Raw genomic sequence first — 13,065 nt, forward strand, 5'->3', positions numbered from 1 at the left:
CATTGTCATTTACAATAGCTCAAACTCGCGTGAATGCGAGACCTATTGCATTGCAAATGCTTGTTTAGGACTTGTAGCCTGAGTATACGCAGTAGCTTACAGTGTCTCCTATTCAAAGCACACAGTTTCTAAGCACACGCCTTTAAAGCACACAGCTGAATCTCCTACTATTCATATCATAGGCGCCCACTGGGGATCTTTGATTCTCGCTGGCACCGGGCAGGGAGGGTTATTAAAAGGTGGGCCTGGTGAAACTAGCACTGTATTCACTGACTGGCATCTATCAGGTACAGTCAGTGCAGATATCTTTTCTACAAGCGTCTGTCTGTGTTTGGGATTTTTCCACAGTCCCTGTCTCTTCTGTGCCTGTGTTTCTCCGTGTGCTCTGGCTCGCGCACCCCGCTCTTCAGTGACCTGCCCCATTGTTCGTGGACAAAGCGTGGTTGTCATCCTCGGCCTTTGTGGAACGTGACACCCCGGGAGCCCCTGTCTGAGAGGGCGGCCGCGACGACAGGAGCAGCGTCCGGCCCGGCCCGGCCCGCGCTCTTTGCCTGTCTATTGTGTTTGGCAGCGCCGGGAGCAGGTCCAGAGAAGGCAGGGTAGGGTGCCTGTAACTAGGAGAAACATTGCCCGAGTGTTCCGGCCTCTGACGGGCGGTGCAGGAGTTCCCGTGTCCAGGCAACGGGAAGAAACTTTCTCAGTCACGCAGGCGTGGTAGGAGCGGCGCGAGCCACCTCACGGCGCACGGCGGGAGCGCGAGCCTGTCTGCAGCCCTCCAGGACAAACTCCCGGACTTCAGGGCGCGAGCCAAGCATCGGGGCTTCAGTCAGGGCGGCCCCAGGACTCCTTTGGCAGTACGGACCGCACTGCCACACGCTAGGGCTCAGGACTCACTCCAGCAGTCGCTGAGCTCACTCAGCATCCCGCCACTCACTGCAAGGAGCCACAGGAATCACTCAGCGTCCCGTCACTCACTGCAAGGAGCCACAGGAATCCCTCAGCGTCCCGTCACTCACTGTAGGGACTCGTTCCAGCCGTGGGAGCCACAGGACTCACTTAGCATCCCGTCACTCACTGCAAGGAGCCACAGGAATCACTCAGTGTCCCGTCTCTCACTGTAGGGACTCGTTCCAGCCGTGGGGGCAACAGGACTCACTCAGCATCCCGTCACTCACTGTAGGGGCCACAGAAATCACTCAGCATCCCGTCACTCACTGTAGGGGCCACAGAAATCACTCAGCATACCCGTTACTTACTGTAGGGACTCGTTCCAGCAGTGAGGTGGGAGCTCACCCCATCACTCAAGAATTCACTGCAACACACCAGGAATCACTCCAGTGTCCCAGGACTCACTCCAGCACCCGAGGACTCAACGTGGGGACCAAAGGACTCACTCAGGGCCAACAGATTCACTACAGCCCCCTACCATTCACTGAGGGACCACAGGACTCACTCATGTCCCCAAGACTCAGTGCAGCACCTTCGGAGTTTCTCAGGTTCTAGGACTCACTCAAGTGCCTTTGGTTCACCCGAGAGCCAAAGGAACGCTCAGCGACCACTCCAGGACCTAGGGCTCATTCCGTCACCCGCGGAGCCAGTCGTACATCGCAAGCCGAAGTCCAGGACCCTGGCACTCACGTGGGCTCTTCTAGACTAACCTTTCAGGACTCACTAACGTACCTCAGGCTTCACTCTGCAACACTGCACTCCAAACAGAGCCTACTCCAGAGCACTACTCTGTATTTTTGCACCTCTTGACCAACTGCAGTGCCTTTGGACGCATGCCAGCCCCTTAGAGCTGATGCCCTAATTTTGAGACTTACTGCTAAACTTTTGATCTCGCTTACTCTGGAAATGACTGAATCAAGCAACTCAGATCTTGCTCCAACGACTTAGTACTTTATTCATGACTAATTCTATGAAATGTTACCTGCGATAGAGGACAACCTGGATCTTATGATCACTTATTTCAGGAGTAACACCATCTCTGTTTCCCTCTTGCCCTCACAAGCTACTTTGGAGTGACTCCAGCAAATCATTGAGTACTTGTGTTCCTCATTAAACACTTGAGCCTCCAAGTTCGCCAACTTCTAAGAAGTCACCAAAGCTCCCCGTTAAACACCCCTCCATTCCAGGACTTCAGGACCGACTCTAGCACTTCTGGGTGCACCCCTGACTAGGAAGCACCCCAAAATCTCCAGACATTGGTGTTACTTCTCACACAGTAAAATTACCCACTTCTCCAGAACCAACACCAGCGCCTAGGAAGGCAAAGGTCAAAAGTTGCTTTAGCACCTCTTCTTGTTATGGAAACCACTTGTCAGCTGTGATCTTGACTGCACCTTCCACAACTTTGGGTGCCCTGCAGAGTCTCAACCCCAGCCCCTCCCTCCAGGCCGCAGCAATGAGCATCTCCATGTCCTTCAAGGAACTGGTGAACCTGGCCATAGGTACCCCGGAGGTGGGCGCAGTGAACTTCAACGCCCTCCACTGCCTCCTTCATGGTCTTCTCGAGCACCTCCACGTGAGCGACATCCAAAGGGACATCCCGAAGGAGGAACAGGACTTCATCAGGCTCCCTCCGGGCAATGCTGTCGTTAAGGGTGGTGGAGACAGCTCAAGGTCCCTCTTCCACCACCTGCAGGACAGGATGTCTAGAGTGGAGAAGCAGCTGCAGCACCTGAACGAGCCGCTCTCACTCACCAACCTCCTGGAGCAGACTCAGGCCAGCATCCAGCCCGTGCAGGAGATGTGGCAGCTGATGCAGCTCCGCAAGAAGATGGAGGCAAACGAGGAGGGGGTGACCAAGGTAGGCGCCACAGTCAGTAGCCACCGAAGTGGTCAAGCCATTGACCTGCTATGGGAGGTTTCAATATGAGGTTTAGTGTCCAAGTAGGAAAAATCTCTAGTTCGATTGAAATATCTTTTATTCTGTAAAGTAGCTGAGTGTCAGACTCAGAGACATTTTAAGGTATGGGCAAAGTGGCCAATTGCTGGGGCACCCCCCTTCCAGGAGGCCCCTTACGTCCTTCTGTGTCTCTGTTTCACTTAATATATAGTGCCACATGGATAAAGCAATTTTGCATTAGTAAACAGGCTGATTAGCATAATCAGCCCATTTGCGAATGCGAAAATGTATTTTTCCATGTATCAAACCCTATTTTGTGATTTGGTAACCTGTTACTGAATCGCAAAATGTGTTTGCGATTCGGTATTTGGAAGGGGTGTGTTCAGGGTGTCTCTTCCAAATACCAAATTGTAATAGTATGTATGAATGTTTTGTGACCGTGAATGCGGTCGCAAAGCATTCGCATTTTACCACTAACTTCAAGTTGGTGGTAACCCATTCGTAAATGGGAAGGGTTCCTCTTTGTGAATGCATACAAAAATGATTTTAGGAGCAGGCAGTGGTCCCACGGACCAATGCCTGCTGTTAAAAAAACAGAAAGGAAAACTTTTAATTTTTCTTTTTGTAAAGAATCTTGTTTTCCTTTAAGGAAAACATACTGCTTTACAAAAAAAAAAAGATTGCTTTATTTAAAAGCAATCAAAGACATGGGGGGTCTGCTGACCTCAGCAGGCCACCATCCCTGATTTATGCAATTCCTAATGGGTTGCAAATTGTGACCTACCTCATTAATATTCATGAGATAGGTCATTTCCGACCCACAGGTATTCACAGAAAGTGTTCAATACACTTTCACACACGCCGTTTCGCGATTTCCTAATTGCAAATCGCAAGGATTTGCAATTAGGGAATCTCAAAATGGTTTCTTAATACATCTGGCCCTCAGTTCAATATTGTTTGGCATCATGTGACTTGAATTAGCAGAAAAGGGATAACAAAATTCAAAAAGTTACTTTTTCAGTTCCCTTGTCCGTTTCTTGTGTGACTTTGGAACGCGAGCTATGCCCTCATATTCCCTTCACTCTAAAGATACCACAAAGTGCATTTTACATAATTTATGCTTTTTATTTTGTGAGAAAAAATATTCGATTTTGCACACACTTAGTCAAGTCTCACTGTAGGAGATGGATTCCATTTGAGCCGAGCTGCAGCATGAGTCTTAAGTTGTTATAACAAACAATGATGGATAGCGTTCTTTTGTTTAAAGTAAAAACTTGTTTTTACACAAAAAGGTCAGTTTATAACAAAGAAGAATGAAAGCACGAAGACGTTAGCGCCTTCAGAAGCCCGGTTATTTGCCCAAATATGTATTAGCGCCTAAAAGGCAGTAGCTTAAGTTTAGCATTCATTAAGTAGCTTTGGTGGCTCCTCCACTGACAGGGCAGGGGAGGGGAGGGGAGGAGTGGTTTGCACTTCCTATGTGCGCATGAATGGTCGGCCGGATATCTAGGGCTGGCCAAACAGCCATGCACACTTTGCATGTTCTCCACCCAGGCTGCTGGGTGGAGAATATGCTTACCCTGGGGGTAGTGGGCGTAGTGGGGCTACGTGGAGGTCCACGGAGTTACGAGCAAACTCCGTGGCCCTCCGCGTAGTCCCGCTATGCCACCCACCTCCAATCAATCAATCAATCAGTGACACTTATAAAGCGCGCTACATACCCGTAGGGTCTCAAGGCGCTGGGGAGGGGGGGTGCCGCTACTGCTCGAACAGCCAGGTCTTCAGCTTCTTCCTGAAGGAGATGTGGTCTTGGGTCAGGCGCAGGTCGGACGGGAGGGAGTTCCAGGTCTTGGCGGCCAGGTAGGAGAAGGACCTTCCTCCTGTAGTCGCTCTTCGGATGCGGGGGACGGCGGCGAGGGCGTGGTTGGCTGATCGGAGGTGTCGTTTGGGAGCGTAGAAGTTGACTCGGCTGTTGAGGTAGCTCGGGCCTTGGTCGTTTAGGGCTTTGTGTGCGTGGGTGAGGAGGCGGAAGGTGATTCTCTTGTTGATGGGGAGCCAGTGAAGGTCTCTCAGATGTCCGGAGATGTGGCTGGATCGTGGGATGTCGAGGATGAGTCTGGCTGAGGCGTTTTGGATCCGCTGGAGTCTCTTCTGGAGCTTGGCGGTGGTCCCGGCGTAGAGGGCGTTGCCGTAGTCCAGTCGGCTGGTGACGAGGGCCTGGGTGACGGTCTTCCTGGTCTCTGTGGGGATCCACCAGAAGATCTTCCGTAGCATGCGTAGGATGTTGAAGCACGCCGAGGAGACGCTGTTGACTTGCCTGGTCATGGAGAGGGAGGAGTCCAGGATGAAGCCCAGGTTTCGTGCATGGTCTGTCGGTTTGGGTGCGGTGCCCAGGGCGGGAGGCCACCAGGAGTCGTCCCAGGCGGAGGGTGAAGAGCCCAGGATGAGGACCTCCGTCTTGTCCGAGTTCAGTTTCAGGCGGCTGGTCGTCATCCACTCGGCTACCTCTTTCATCCCTTCGTGCAGGTTGGCTCTGGCGGCGGCGGGGTCGTTGGTCAGGGAGAGGATCAGCTGGGTGTCGTCGGCGTAGGAGATGATGCTGAGGTGGTGTTTGCGTACGATGGCCGCGAGGGGGCTCATGTAGACGTTGAAGAGGGTGGGGCTCAGGGATGATCCTTGGGGGACGCCACAGATGACTTTGGAGGCCTCTGACTTGTACGGTGGTAGGCGGACTCGCTGTGTTCTTCCGTCGAGGAAGGAGATGATCCACTCCAGCGCCTTGTCCTGGATTCCGATGTTGCTGAGGCGCCGTATTAGGGTGCGGTGGCAGACCGTGTCGAATGCCGCGGAGAGGTCTAGGAGGATGAGGGCCGCTGTTTCTCCATTGTCCATCAGGGCTCGGATGCCATCGGTGGCGGCGATGAGGGCGGTCTCGGTGCTGTGTTTGGCTCGGAAGCCGGACTGTGAGGGGTCGAGGGATCCGTTCGTCTCGAGGAAGGCGGCCATCTGCTTGTTGACGGTCTTCTCGATGACTTTGGCTGGAAACGGGAGAAGCGAGATGGGGCGGTAGTTCTTGAGGTCGGTGGGGTCCGCTGTTGGTTTCTTGAGTAGAGCGTTGAGTTCGGCGTGTTTCCAGCTTTCAGGGAAGATGGCGGTGTCGAAGGATGTGTTGATGATGTCTCGCAGGTGGGGTGCGATGACAGCGTCGGCCTTGTTGAAGACGTGGTGAGGGCAGGGGTCGGTTGGTGATCCGGAGTGGATGGAGTTCATCGTGCGGATGGTGTCTTCTGTGCTGATCGGGGTCCAGGCGTGGAGGGTGGTGGTGGGGGGGGGTGGCTGGTCGGTCGTGGTGTGCGTTGGTTGGTTGTTGAAACTGCTGTGTATGTCCGTGATCTTGTTGTGGAAGTATGAGGCGAGGGAGTTGCAGAGGTCTTGCGATGGGGTGATGTCGTTGTTTCCTGCGCTGGGGTTGGAAAGCTCTTTCACGATGTTGAAGAGTTCCTTGCTGTTGTGTGCGTTGTTGTCCAACCGGTCCTTGAATGCTGTTCTCTTGGCGGCGCGGATCAGATGGTGGTGTTTCCGGGTGGCCAGTTTGTAGGAGGTCCTGTTGTCCGGTGTCGGGTCCCTTTTCCAGACTTTCTCGAGGGCTCGGCAGTTCTTCTTGGAGCTCTTGAGTTCGTCGGTGAACCATGGGGCCTTCTTGCTGCCGGGTCTGCTGGGCGGGGTCCTCAGCGGGGCGAGTTCGTCCGCGCAGTTGCTGATCCACTTCGTGATGTTATCGGCGGCCTGGCTGGGGTTCGCTGAGCTGGCAGGAGGGTGTTGGCTCAGGGAGGTGGCGAGCTGGTCTGCTGTGATCTTGTTCCAGCTTCTGCGGGCGGTGTGTTGCTGGTGTTGGTGGGTCGTCGTTCTCTTGAAGGTGAAGTGGACGCAGCTGTGGTCCGTCCATTGAAGCTCTGTGGCGTGGCTGAAGTCGATGTCTGTGCTGGATGAGAAGACGGCGTCGAGTGTGTGTCCGGCGAGGTGGGTGGGGGTGGACACCAGTTGCTTGAGTCCCAGGTTGGCGAGGTTGTCGAGCAGGGTGCTGGTGTTGCGGTCGTTGTTGTTCTCCAGGTGGAAGTTGAGGTCCCCCAGGAGGATGTAGTCAGCGGAGGGGAGGGCATGCGGGCTGACGAAGTCGGCGATGTCCTCGCTGAATTGCGTGCGTGGTCCAGGGGGTCGGTAGATCAGGGTGCCTCTGAGGGTGGTGTTCGGGTTGGTGTGGATCTGGAAATGCAGGTGTTCGGCGCTGGTCAGGGTGTTGTCGGTGCTGGTCGTGAGACGGATGGTGTTCCTGTGGATGATGGCGATGCCTCCTCCCATCTGGTTGGCGTTTCGGTCCCTCCGGACGATCTTGTAGCCCTCTGGGATAGCGATGGCGATGTCGGGAGCTGAAGAGGCGTTCATCCAGGTCTCCGTGAGGAAGGCAACGTCAGGGGCTGTGGCGTCTAGGAGGTTCCAGAGTTCGATGGCGTGTCTGTGGACGGAGCGGGTGTTGAGCAGGATGCACTTGAGGTGGGTGCTGCTGGTGTTCGACTTGTCGGGTGCTGGTGCGGGGCTGGTCCGGATGCATGAGAACTTGCAGGCGTGGCAGCTGAAAGGTCCGTGGGTGCGTCTTGGAGTGGCTTGGTGGCATTCTGGGAGTCGGCCGGTGTTGAGAGCGACGAGGGTGGCGGCTGAGTACGTCAGGCGGGTCGGTCGGGCTCTTCGGGGGCCAGGGGTCCTGGCGCTGGTCGCGATCCGGTCGCGGACGGGCGCAGACGGGTTTACCTTTGGCGCGCCTTCGGCGCACAATCGGCGCGCCCGCTGCGCGTGACCGCTGCGCGTTCGCACGGTCGCCATTTAAGGCGAAGTGCGCGGGTGGGCGGGGCAGCTGGGAGGCGGGAGCGGGGAGGGTTACAGAAGACAAAAGGGGCGGGGACAAGCGGCGGTGGCGGGAAGGGAGGGCGGGGGGCGGCGCGGTAGGCGGACAACAAGGAAGGAGAGCAAACACGTAAGAAAAGTAATAACAGGCACAAATTTACGCAAAAAGCGGGCAAAAACAGAGATACACAGAGTTATACAAGGCAAGCACAAATGACCGTAAAAACAAAGGAAAAAACACTCGCAGCGGCGGCAGCCGGCAGACGAGGATGCAGCGAGGCAGAGGGCAGGCAGGCAAGGGGCACACGCAGCAGCTGGTGGCCGTGCGGCGCGGGGGTGTCCCACTACCCCTTTATTATTAACAATAAATTATACAACTAATAAGTAAATTTAAACCACTTACCTGAACTGCGGTGTCCCCGGGCTGCCCTCCTCCACTTCGCCGCCGTTTCTACTAATTCTTGCTAGTGAGAAATGCGCATGCGCGGTTGTGCATGCATGCCCAGTTTTCGCAAGAATTAGCTGAAACAGCGACAAAGAGGAGGAGGGCAGCCCGGGAACGTCGCAGTTCAGGTAAGTGGTTTAAATTGACTTATTAGTTGTATAATTTATTGTTAATATTGGGGGGTGGAGGCAGGGGCTGGCCAACTCTTCTACGCTGCAGAGTATGCAGAGATTTGCCTTCTCTGCGTTCTCCGCTGAACGCGGAAGAGGCAAATGTCCGCAGACTCCGTGGGCGGAGCAGAGGTCTCCGCCTGGGGTTAGAACATGCCCAGGCCCCCCAGTCCCCATCTGAGCGCCGATCCACAGAGCTCAGACCAATCCCAACGCTGCATTGCAGCATTATGATTGACTCAGGAGAGCCTGGGTGTTTCCTGGGTACTCTGTTCCTGTTCTGGGAGAGACGAAGCTGGAGAGAGCGGCAAGACACGGCAAAGAGGTACGTTTTTTTAATTTGCATCATCCCCCCGCCTTCCGCCCTCCCACCCCTGATCTATGCCTGCTGTCACTGTTCAGTAGTCCTCAAATGATTTTAAGAGTTGAATCATTGGGCTATCTCAATGCTCATCAAAGTGACTCACTAGATACAAAACCTAGCTCTGCTTTCTTAGATTACCCTACTTTGTGTTCCCACATGCAGGGGCGTAACACAGGCCCCCGCAGCCCAAGCAGTGTGGGGGGCCCGAAGCTCCAGGGGGCCCCTTCGGTACTGCACTCTGTCCAGAGAGCTCTTAATTGAGCCCGAAGGGGGCCTCTCTACATACCTTGTAGGGAGGCCCCCTCAATTTTCGTACGCCAGTGCCCACATGTGAGGGAGCGATAGAATCTGGATCAACACAAAGAGGGTGAGCACATACTGCCTCACATCCCAGCATGGTAAATGCAGTGTATGATAACACTTACTTCAAAGACTGTTTTCAGTTTTTCACCATTGTTGGTGTAGCCAGTGCTGTGTATCCTTAGACACGTGTTTCAGGATAGCTGTCCTTCTTCGGTAGAGAGCAACACATTGTCCCATAACATACCCAGAGTGCATCAGAGTAAATTGATGGAGGTTCAGAGACTGGAAATGAGCACGTCTGTGATTTCAGTTCAGTAGCTTTCGGGTGTAAGGAAGCTTTCAGCTTCTGGTAAAGATTGGGCAGGCCACCAAACAGGTGACAAGTAGACCATTATGGTGTGGGAATGTGTAAAGAACGAGGAATCAAGTGGATGGTCCCAAATAAGTAGTTTATTGGGAAGCGAGCAGGTCCGTCCTTTCCAGTCAGGCACAGAACATTTAACAGACATTCTTCCTACATTCTAGAGCGAGGATGTGGTGCATCATCTGATGCTATGGTAACCAGAAAGTGCACCACAAGCTCAGATAATGCACCACGAGCCCAACACCACATCTTCCCTCTTTATATTAACAGAGACACAAGAGCAATAAAACGTCATAAAAACGGCAAAGCAAAATAACATTGAAAACAACTAAGATAAAAGTAACCAGCATAACCCACACCTCCCCCTTTTTCTTCAAGAAAAAAAATAAATGACATCACATAGCTCCTAAAATGAGCAGGTACCTTAATTTGCCTGCCAGTACGTGTAGTATTCTGGTTGCCAGAAGATGAAGAGTGTAACAGATTAGGCACACCAGGAGACGGCAAGAAAGGAGGAGAAGAACCAGATAATTGCGGAGAAGACTCCGACACATTACTGGTAGAAGCTCTAGCCATTTCCTTCCCAGCAATGCCATCCAACATAACATCATCCCACATCCAATCAAAGGAGGAGTCAGTACCAGTGTGAGTCTTGAAACGAGAAAAGTTCCCTTTACATTTTGCCAACCTATTGTGGTGCCACACTTGGTTGTCACTCAACCTAGCCGACTTCGAGTAAACCTCCTCAACTTGCAAAGGATTAGAAAATTTACTCTGACCTTTCTTAACCTTAGTGTCAAGTTTTATTCTGACCCAATCTCCAACATTGAGCTCAGCCTCTTTAGTGACATGTTTTTTACCAAAATCACTAATATGTGAATCTTGAATTTTCCTTAGTTTGGAACGGACTAAAGCAGGAGACCACTTCCCACAAATTTTCTTTGAATTCCAAGCGACATTGTCCTTAGTAAATGGCTCACTACCTCTAAGGATTCTGAAAGGGCTGTAACTGGTACAAGTTGGAGTGATTCTATAGGCCCATATGGTTTCCAGTAGTTCCTTTTCCCAATCTTTATCAGCATGAATGGAGGCCTGGATACTACCCATGATTACCCTGTTGAATCTCTCAACAATACCGTTACCTGCAGGATGGTAAACAGGTGTCTTTTTTGCGGTAATACCGTTCCTATCCAGGAATTTCAAGAAAAACTCAGATCTAAATTGCGGACCATTATCAGTTAATATGTTCCTCGGAACACCTTCCTGCAAAAACAACTTGCGAAGAAAAGCAACTACAACTTTAGCATCAGACTTTTCAGTAATTTCGACTTCAGGCCATCTGGAGTAATTGTCAATCACAACTAAAATGTGTTTAATGGTGCCTTCACAGTTTTCAACTGGACCCAGCCAATCCATACTTAAATCCTTCCACGGATAAATGGGAATATGTCTGAATCCAAGAGTGGGTTTAAATACACGTAAGGATTTATCAGCATTGGCACAAGTATCACACTCTTGAATGAATCTTTCAATCTCCTTATCTAATCCAGGCCACCAATATGACAATTTCACTCTTGATTTCAAATTCATGATTCCCAGGTGACCCTCATGATTAATAGAAAGAATTTTACTTCACAAGGAATAAGGAACAATAACTCTCTCATTCCTACACAGGTGGTTGGCATCATCTATGCAAAGCTCATCCTTAATTTCCCAAAATGGTTTCAGCTCCACTTCCAAATTGGATTTATGCTGCCACCCATTAATGACAAAGTTGCGGACAGAAGTTAAGACCTCATCATCATTACAACACACCTCCCAGTCCTTCTTGGAAATAGCCACTAATCTCTGGTCATTTTCTTCATGGATAACAGCAACCTCATTAGATTCAAAAGAATCATAAGAGTCATCACAACCAGGTAAGGGGGAACGACTTAAATAATCAGCAACTATATTCTTTTTGCCAGGAAGGTACTCAACATCATAAGTGTATGCCAGTAACTTAAGACTCATTCTTGCAAGTCTCGGAGTAGCCTTCAACATCCCTTCTGAGGTAAGAATTTTTAGTAGGGGCTTGTGATCTGTTCGCAAGGTGAATCTAGTACCCCAGACAAATTGTCTGAATTTTCCGACACCCCACACAACAGCTAGCATCTCCCTCTCAATAACTGAAAATTTTCCATCAAGAGTGGTTAATGATCTGGATGCAAAAGCAATCGTGACTTCAAATCCATCATTGCCAGATTGTGAAAATACAGCGCCTAACCCTTTACCACTAGCATCAGTAGTGATTATATTGTGCAGGGTGTGGTCAAATGCTTGGAGGGGAAATGCATTAACAATTTCTCTCCTTATACTATCAAAATCATTTTGCAATACATCATTCCAGGCGAATTCAACTCTCAATTTAAGTAATTGTCTAAGATTAAACGTTTTGTCAGCCAAATTCTTCACGAGTTTGGAGTAAAACTCGACCATTCCTAGGAATGATCTTAGATCATCTTTAGAACAGGGAATAGGAGCATTTTCGATTGCCTCAACCAATTTCTTTTTTGGGAAAATGCCTTTTTCACCTACTTCATGTCCTAAATAGGTCAAGGAGTTCATACCAAATTTGCATTTTTTCAACTCAGCTGTTAAACCATTACACTCAAGTATTTTCAAAACAGAAAACAGTCTCTTATCATGGTCATCTCTGGCTTTGCCCATTATCAGTATATCATCCTGGAAATACGTTACACATTCCATGCTCTTGAACATTTGAACTGCCGATGCCAGTCCAAATGGCATTCTTATGAACTGATAACACCCGAAGGGAGTTATGAAAGCTGTAAGTTTCTTACTAGACTCATGCAGAGGAATTTGGTGGTAAGCTGATACCAAGTCTATTGAAGAGAACCATTTAACGCCACAACTTTGTGCTAATAGTTCATCAATCCTGGGAAGGGGAAATTTGTCAATTACAATGTTCTTATTAAGGTCTCTCAAATCAATGCAAAGACGGAGACGGCTGTCCGGTTTCCTCGCGACGACTAATGGAGCCAACCATTGGGCATTTTGGGTCATTAGCATAATGACCATTGAATCCACATCTGAAACAATTAGGAATACTTTCCTTCCTATCTTTAGAAGATGGACCAGGATTAGCAATTTTTTTATAGGAGTAAGAGGATTTATAGCTGTTCTTTTTTGGTAGTTACTGGATACTTTACTCACAGTTAATCCATCATCTTTATCACTGTCTTTGAGAGCAACTTTGGCGCACCTCTTAGACATCTCTGCCTTCCTAATTATTGCAAAAAGTTCATTAAGTGGAGAATCTCCACAAGTCCAAAGTTTTTCTTGAATGGAATTATTGTTGCAATGCATTACTAATTGGTCCCTAACAAAACTATCATGAAGGGTACTGAATTCGCAATTAACAGCTAATTTTTTAAGAGAAGAAACATAGTCTTCAACCGATTCAGATTTTCCTTGTTTTCTTTTAAAAAACTCATATCTGCTTATTCCTACACAAACTGGAGGATGGTAATGCATATCTAAATCCTCCAAAGCATCCAAGAATACAGTGTTGTTATCTGCTCTAACCTTTTTTCCATTTGATTAAAAATTCTATTACCCTCAGGTCCTAGACTGTGTAAAAGCATTTTTTTCTTTCTATTTTGGGAGAAA

General features: G+C 50.0%; 1 protein-coding gene across 1 annotated transcript in view; it reads left to right on the forward strand.

Moving 5' to 3' along the window:
- The first annotated feature begins 727 nt into the window (after positions 1–727).
- LOC147685264 (uncharacterized) overlaps positions 728–13,065 on the forward strand; it is a 342,295-nt gene continuing 329,957 nt past the window's right edge. The window contains exon 1 of the mRNA XM_086941156.1: positions 728–2,809. Coding sequence (XP_086797282.1) covers positions 2,405–2,809 — 405 coding nt within the window. The 5' untranslated portion in view covers positions 728–2,404. The remainder of the gene's footprint in view (positions 2,810–13,065) is intronic.

The sequence above is a fragment of the Lissotriton vulgaris genome, chromosome 10 (genome assembly GCF_964263255.1).
Source record: "Lissotriton vulgaris chromosome 10, aLisVul1.2, whole genome shotgun sequence".
Taxonomy (NCBI): domain Eukaryota; kingdom Metazoa; phylum Chordata; class Amphibia; order Caudata; family Salamandridae; genus Lissotriton; species Lissotriton vulgaris.